Source organism: Meleagris gallopavo, chromosome 2, assembly GCF_000146605.3.
Source record: "Meleagris gallopavo isolate NT-WF06-2002-E0010 breed Aviagen turkey brand Nicholas breeding stock chromosome 2, Turkey_5.1, whole genome shotgun sequence".
NCBI lineage: Eukaryota > Metazoa > Chordata > Aves > Galliformes > Phasianidae > Meleagris > Meleagris gallopavo.
This window is the reverse complement of record NC_015012.2, coordinates 47,021,690-47,029,980: the sequence shown is the minus strand read 5'-3', so window position 1 is coordinate 47,029,980 and position 8,291 is coordinate 47,021,690. Positions and strand designations below refer to the sequence as shown.

General features: G+C 38.0%; 1 protein-coding gene across 1 annotated transcript in view; it reads left to right on the top strand.

Annotated features, from left to right (window-relative positions):
* Positions 1-511: 511 nt before the first annotated feature.
* PPIL4 (peptidylprolyl isomerase like 4) overlaps positions 512-8,291 on the top strand; it is a gene marked incomplete at its 5' end in the record, with an annotated part of 19,653 nt that continues 11,873 nt past the window's right edge. Inside the window, 8 exon segments of the mRNA XM_010707164.3 lie at positions 512-601; positions 692-756; positions 2,776-2,840; positions 2,843-2,892; positions 4,009-4,151; positions 4,859-4,955; positions 6,372-6,488; positions 7,655-7,779. Coding sequence (XP_010705466.2) covers positions 512-601; positions 692-756; positions 2,776-2,840; positions 2,843-2,892; positions 4,009-4,151; positions 4,859-4,955; positions 6,372-6,488; positions 7,655-7,779 — 752 coding nt within the window.

Below are 8,291 nucleotides of genomic sequence, written 5' to 3'. Positions count from 1 at the left end.
CGCCGCCATTTGGCGCCCGTGGCGCCGCCCGGGGTTGTAGCCGCCCTTCGGCTGGCAGCATCCCCTGTGGGGAAGGGGCTGAGGCCGCTGGCCTCCTCTAGTGCGCTCAGCCCGGGCTTTGGAGCTCCGTGCTGGAACCGGGTCCATAGGAGGGTCAGAGGTTCTGTGGTACCTGTGGGTCTCTGTATTTACAAACACCGACTGTTGCTGGAAAGCTTGTTTGTCTCTGTAACGATGTGTTTATACATGTAACACACACTGAAAATGTCGATCAGTGACAATGTTTGGCACCGAAAAGCAGCAGTGGCCTTCTTTCCTGGCTGCTCTAAAGGAACTGGGGAGGGGAAATGTGTTCCTGCATATGCAACTCTATGACGGAGACCTTACAATGTCTCTGACAGTGCTTCATAAGCCCTACGCTGCCAAGTCTTCACACACCTGCCCCAAAGGCAGCTTTGTATGCACTGAGTCATAAGCCTATTCTTATTAGACCCAGGGTTTTCTTTACTAAATATTAGTATCATTTCTTGCAGCTTGCCTGAATTTTCTGAAGCTCTGCAAAATCAAGTACTACAACTACTGTCTTATTTATAATGTGCAGGTGAGTATTCTCAATTTTTGGTGTGGTATTTTGTTTGTTTGTTTGAATTCACAAACGTGACAGCATCTTACGTATTTTTCTTTGTGACAGAGAGACTTTATCATACAGACGGGTGACCCCATGGGAACTGGCCGTGGAGGTGAATCTGTATTTTGGTAAGTAAAATGTCTGGTGTTTAATCAACAGAAAGGTGGTATGAGAGCAAAAGGTTGCACTTTAATTGTTTCCAGCTCTTTTGGGGCAGAACTGTTGTTTGGAAGTAAAATTGTTGATGCATAAGCTTCTTTGGCTACTATAGCTGAATACGTCTTTAGTTCCTACACTGATTTTAACCATTCAGAAATATTTTATGGACAGCATTCTATCTTCGGCCTAAGAAGTGAAGTTATAACATGCTGTATATAAATTTCTATTCATTTCTGAGTGAGCAGATAACTAGGTTTGGTTCTGTAAGATGAGAACCATAACTAGATGCTCTCTGGGGGACACAATCATTAGTAGTTTGTTTCTACATATATATATTTTTTGTAACAAAATGTATTTAGCTGGGCAGGAGGAGAACACAGACTGTTCTTCATTTCCCCTGTGCATTCTTACACTCTAAGCAATCCTGCTGTCCTGAAAACTTACCTGAGTTCATTTTAATCATGCTGAATGTGTACTGGGAACTCAGTTTCCTTGTTAAAAATATTAGTGGTCATGAATGTAAAGGCTGAAGAAATTCACATAGGTGGAACTTGGCAAAATATGTGTGTTCTGTATGTTATTTTCATAGAATATCTTAGGTTGAAGGGACATTAAAGATCATCAAGCTCCAGGCCTCTGCTGTAGGCGGAGCTGCCAAGGATTTCTTTAGGAGTTTAAAGGATTCATTTGAAATTGCTGTTAAAAATAGAATGAAAATTGCAGAGTAGAACTGAAAACCTGAGTTGGTGGAGAACACAGTATACTGAGATAAATAGCTCAGTTTGAACAGAATTAGTGTTGCTAGACTAGCATTGACTTCTCTAAGTCTGACCTGTCAGAGCCTTTAAATAGAAAACTTTGAGCATGTGAATCTGTCGTGATCTTGGAAGCAGTTTAATTGTGCTAAGCAGATGCAAGTCTGGGTGCATATGCTTACTAGGCATAAGCTGTTTCTGGGTAGATGAAGTTTGGCCCATTAGTGCAGCAGGTGGGGAAGAACTGTGTTGAGGGAATGGTGGATACTGCCCTGCTGCTAGCATGGAGAATGGCAGCGTTCACTCCTATTGAAGTCCACAGAATTGACATTTCTGTTCTTGCTACCCTGGAAACTGTTGCAAGGAAACTTTAATTTGAATATTCTCTTCATAAAGACTTACAGCCGTTTAGCAAAATTACTTCAAACGCAATATTATTCCTTAAATTTGGACAAATGTGTATATTGATCACTTCTCTGTCAATTATGGAGAGAGGTAAAAGTCAAGAATAGACTTCAAAAATGGAAAAGGTTTGAATGATTTGCTGTGTATGTTAAGGTACTTTGTATAGTTCTGTGTGTATGGTGAACTGAGCATACAGGCAGATTTAGTGGCTTTCTGTTTGTTGTGGAAGAGAAATGTGAAGCATAAAATGTTATGGTTTTACAGCGTAGGCTTAATTTATTTTGATGGAAACTTCTTATCAAAACATGCATTCCCTTCTTGCCCTAGAAAAATGTTATACGCTGCATAGAACCATATAAGCAAGCCTCCAGAAAACCTCTGTGAAAGGCTTCAGAAAAAAAATCTGTTTTCTGTAATATGTAGTAAGTTATGTAAGTGTACATGTCCTTAAAAACTATGCACAGATACAATGTAAATTCTGGTTTTATCGATAGAATCATAGAATCACCAAGGTTGGAAAAGACCTCCGAGATCATCCAGTCCAACTGTCTACCTTTTACCAATATTTCCCCACTAACCCATGCCAGTTCAACATCTAAACATTTCTTGAACAGCTCCAGAGATGGTGACTCCACCACCTCCCTGCCTGTTCCAGTGCCTGACCACTCTCTCAGAGAAGTACTTCCTAATGTCCAACCTAAATCTCCCCTAGAGCAAATGGCAATTTAAAAACAAAAGAAAAAAGAAAAGTTTTCTGTTTTACAACGTTTGCTTATCTCACTTTTAAAAATTCATTCTCCTCATAACGTGTTTATTATATATTTTCAGTAAGCTGTACGGTGATCAAGCTAGATTTTTTGAGGCAGAAAAAGTGCCAAGAATTAAGCACAAGAAAAAGGAACAGTGTCAATGGTGAACAACGGCAGCGATATGCATGGATCACAGGTCAGCGTGCAGGGTTGGGAGTAAGTCTTGGTACTTATCTAAGTAAGGAAAATGAAAATTCCTTGAATTTGCAACGTTGACAACAGTGTTGTCATCTCAACAGCATCGTTTTATAGGATCACAGAATCATGGAGTAGTTTGGGTTGGAAGGGTTCTTTGAGATGACTTAGTTCCAACCCCCTGCTGTAGGCAGACACGTCCCTCTAGACCAGGTTGCTCGCAGCCCCATCCAGCTGGCCTTCAATGCCTCCAAGAGGGGGCATAATGTGGTCAAAAGGCCTGTGCAAAAAGGGCCATAGATGAGTATTTTTCATTGTGTTCCAGGTGCCAATAGTTATTTGATTACTGAGAAGAGGTTGAAATGCTCGGCTTCAAATCCTGTCCTAGAAAGATTTGATAAATGTTGTTAGAACTTAATTCTGTATTTTTTTCCCTTCTGTTTGTTCACTTTTGTTAATAACGTTATATGATTTAGTATATGATAGTATGGAGTGGGCAGGAAAAAAACCTTTAGTTAAATGTTCCATCTTAACTTGGAAACTGAATTCAGAATTTGTTTGTATGAGTATATTGTATTAATGCAAGCTTTAATATCCTTGTCAAAATTATTATAAAACAGTTTTTGAAAGTGGTGTTGTTTCCAGTTCATCTGTGCAAAGCTTTTGCTGTAGATGTGTTTAAAGCCCTATCTCATGTAATACTATTTCTGAATAATTATTTTGGATGCATTGTCACTTTTATGGGTTAAAATGCCTCACATGAAGCATTCATATGTTTGAATTGAAAAATGATTTTTTTTTACATGATCAAAGAACAACTTAAAAAAAAAAACAAAACCCTGCAGTTCTATTCCACCTAGAGCTTATTGTAATCTATGGAGTTAATTTTCCGGCTTCTATGCATTGTAAGTAAAAAAAAAGAAAAAGAAAAAGAAAAATGCTATATAGTTTTTAGAAACAGTGGCATTTGTATTTGTAGTTAAGAGTGCAGTTTGCTAGCATGTAGGCATATGGCAATAAATGCAGTTCCCACTAGCATTACCATAGCTGCTTTGTGAGGAAAGAAAAATTTCAGGAAAATAAATTACTGTGGATGATTTTGTATCTTCTTTTGTAGTTTCTTATTACAACAGGGGAAAACCTGGATTATCTGGATGGTGTGCATACAGTATTTGGAGAAGTGACTGAAGGCATGGATGTATTGAAGACAATTAATGAAACCTTTGTGGATAAAGATTTTATCCCGTATCAAGATATCAGGTGTGATTGCATTTAACCTCACTTCTTGATTAATATAATTTAAGAAATTTATCTTTTTGGAAACTAAATTAATATAGCAATACAAAGCGACTTGTATTCTTTTATCTTTATATTATTGGCAAAATGCTTTATAATCATGTCTTAATAGGAATTTCTTCTAAAAGGAACTTAGTATTTATTATGGGAGCGTGTCATGAGTTAATATGAGTCATGAGCCATTAATCTGTAAATCAGTACAGACTTGTTCTCATGTGGACTCTGCATTTTATATAGAGTTGTTTAAGACCTCTGTGAACTTGCAGAACAGGGATGGAAGTGTCCAAGCTAAACTGTAAGACACTACACTGGTGATGGACGCCAGAATAATCGGTGGTTGCTCTAAGCAGTTTTGTTCCTTTGGGTTCTTTTATGAATTCTTTGTGTAGTTGGAGAAATTAGGAAGCAGCAAAAAGGTAAAATGTTGCTTGATATTAGACTTTACTAGACTATAGACTGGAAATAGCTCTCTGAGAAAAACAGATACTAATATAAGAAAATGTGCATCTGTTGCCTTTACGGAAGCATCAGTTTTAATATTAACAAGCATATACTATGTTTGACTTTTTGGGATGTAGCTGAGAATCACCAGGGCTGGTTTCCTTTTACTTGAGTAAAGATAATTTTATTTGCTTGTGACTGGTGCTGACCTTGATGTTGTTTTCTACTAGGATAAATCATACAGTAATTCTGGATGATCCATTTGATGATCCACCTGGCTTGCCTATTCCTGATCGCTCACCAGAGCCTACTAAGGAGCAGCTCGATGTGAGTCTTTGTGATGGCTTCTTGGGGAAAAGCAGGGAGAAAGAATGAAACAAGTAGATCCCTGTTAGTCACCAGCACAGGCTTTGTCAAAATCTGTATCTTTAATACTTTGTAAATTCTTTAGCGTAGGAGGATAAGAGATGTTTTTCTACTACGCCAGCTTGAGTTCTGATACGTGAAATGCTTGTCTTCTTTTTGGGGATATTGCTGTGTTTAATCCAATATCTGTTTAATCTGTCAGAAAATGATAAGAAGTTATTTGAGTGATTTGCTGTCCTGTGGTGGAATAAGTTTGGAAAGCCGTATTTCAGATTTCTAATTAAAGACTATTTAAGCACAACATTCAGAATATTCACCTCTGATGTTACTTTTTTTTTTTTTTGGTACACTTTTCTGGTAGAACACAAATATGACTACATTTTTAAATATGAAATTGCTTGTTGTTGGTTCCCTTTTATATGAGAAATGTTCTGTTTGTATTTCATTGTAAGCATTCTTGGTCATTCTTTTATGTCTCCGAGCATACATACTGTTGTGGTGTATTTCTTTAGGCAGAAGGAGCATGCTGGAAATTTAGTTGTAGTGAATAACTTAGTCACAGCATAGAGTTACGAAAGTTGCTAAGTGATACTATCTCTCTATATGGATACGTTTCTTTCAAGCAATGAATACATTAACCAGAGAGAATGCTGCTTGTCTTTAAACTTAATAGATATATAATTGCAAGATTGAAATTAGGCTTTTGAGGTACATCTGTACTCTGCTTAATCTCTCACATACCATCGCATTTGCTGAACGGTGTAAGGAATTTCACATCTCACTGCCAAACTTGGCAGAAATTTGAAAGCTTGCTCTTAGTTTCCCCCTGCCTGTAGCATGACAGAAGATACAGCTTTTGATGTATGTGAAGTATTTGTAGGAGCAGCAGTGCTCTAGAGATGAGGGGAAAACCTTAAACTTCACATCTTGCTGGTGGTAGATGTGCAGATATATGTTGTTGCTGTTGTTGCAGTACATTATCTTTAATAATATGGTCTTATAGGACACAACAGAAATTTGTGGTGTTTGTTATTTTCATTTCTGGCAGGAGCTATCTAGATTAGAAATGAGCTGATATTTGTGGTGTGTTGTTGATTATGAGGTGGGGTTGTAAAGAAATTCAGAAGACCAAACTGTGTTCAGTTCAAATTGAGCCTGGAAGTTCGTATGTAGTTTATGGTGCCTGAAGCTCATGAGGGTAGCATCTTTTCTTTTTTAACCTGAGTGGAGAGAACAAAAGGAAAGACCAGCTCTGCAGAGATACATCGCTGGAGCATTTCTCTTGTCTTGGGGGGAGAAAGTGATACCCGAGTGATATTTGGAAATTGAGAATTTTTGGCCAGGAGTTTAATTAGTTTTTTTCTTTAATTTTTTCAGAGTGGAAGAATAGGAGCAGATGAAGAAATTGATGACATGAAAGGACGCTCTGCAGATGAAATAGAAGAAGTTCAGGCAGAAAAAGAGGCAAAAACTCGTGCAATTCTTCTGGAAATGGTGAGCATCATTTTCTCTTTACCTTTCTGGTGTTCTGTATGTGCTCGTTGTATTATGTGTAGAAAGTTGTGTACTACTTATCTTGAAATTGCTGATATGATGTCATGGCTCAGAATCTGTGCTATTACATGTCTGTGGTACAGTGAAAAGAAGTAAGCATGAGCACTTGATATTTGTGACTTGTAGGAAGTGGTTTTCTGACTAAACCCAGTGCTATATCATTTTCAGGGCCAAGAGGAGGCTTTATAAAAACTTGTTAGGAGTGCATCCAGTTTTAAAACTTAACATACATAATGTGCTGCTGAATGTCTTTAATCCCAAAAAAAGGTTTAGCCTGCATGGGAGAGAGCTGAGCAAACTTGAAATAAACTCTTCATAGGTGTTTACATTAATCCTGTGTGTAATGGCTGTCTTCCTTCTGTGGGATTATCTGAAATTTAACATTAACTGCAGTGATCTGCAGCCGTGTGTTCTTGTTTTGCATCAGCATTGGGCCACTGATGTATTTTCTGGATAAAGCTGTCTTTAAAATTAAAAAAAAAAAAAGGCAAGGAGAAATGCGAGTCAGTGTGATAATGGGTATTGCTGGATAGTCTGCAGTAGGGAGCAATGTTATATAAGCTGAAGAGATTTAAAAAAATGTAGTGTACTGCCAGTTTCGCTGATTTAAAAGACAAACCTAAAAACTTGCAGCTGTTTGTTTCATTGTTCCTTTGTCAAAATGGTCAAAACTTCTCTGGCACCGTTGTGTGCTTAAGCTATTTTCTGAAATATGTTCCTTACTTGTGTTATTTTGCTTATCTAACAAGTGTACGTTTACCTTTTTATTAGCATATTAAGTGAAATAGAGATAAGTTGTTTATTATCAGTTGTCTTTCATTCAAGTTTTTAAAGAGGTGCTGTAATTCAGTGGGAGATGTTGTGATTATTTGTATTTTCCTCTGGAACTTAGATTGCTGGTTTTGATGTGGGAATTTTGACCGGAGGTTGCATACATCAAAGTTGTGTGCACTGTAAGCAAGTGTTGCCTCTAAGCAGGCGTGAGTGCTGGCTCCCTTCTGCCTTTCTGAACAAAGTTGTGTGATTTTAATTTCTCATCCTTATTAAGCTAGATGAACTAAAATTTATGGACAGAAATGATGAAAGCCTATTTCTGACCCCCACAGGTAGGAGACTTACCAGATGCAGAAGTCAAGCCACCAGAAAATGTGCTGTTTGTTTGTAAACTGAATCCCGTGACCACAGATGAAGACCTAGAGATAATATTTTCACGATTCGGTCCAATTAAAAGGTAATTATTGTAATGTGAAACAGAATGCTTTCTTACAACTGAGCATGATGCCATCAGTGTTATTTAGCTTTAGCTGTTAAGTAGTTATTGTGGTGTGTCTAGTAATTTACCCGCTGTCAGACCGCAGCAGTGGTGATACAAAGTCACATCTCACCAGCTGAATATCCTGTCCCCACAGTAGCTTTAAGTGAACACCTAGGGGAAGTACAGGAGCAAATGAGACAAATATGGGACTTTCCCCAGTCCTCCACCCTTTCCCTCCTTTCAGTAGTTTGCAGTTCAGCCACTACATAAGCTAGATGTAGTCACTGGGTGGGGTTGTTCTGTTTTTTTTGGCTTTTTTGTTTTTTTTGGTGAGAATTTGTACAGTTTTGGATAAAGCAGTACACATTTGTAGCACCCAGTACGTTCTGTCTTAAAGTGTTCCCTGTACCTGTTGTCTTCTTCAGTTTCAAGCCTGGCTCCTAGTAGATGCAGTTGATTTCCTCTTAAGTTGGTGTGAGGAAAAAAAA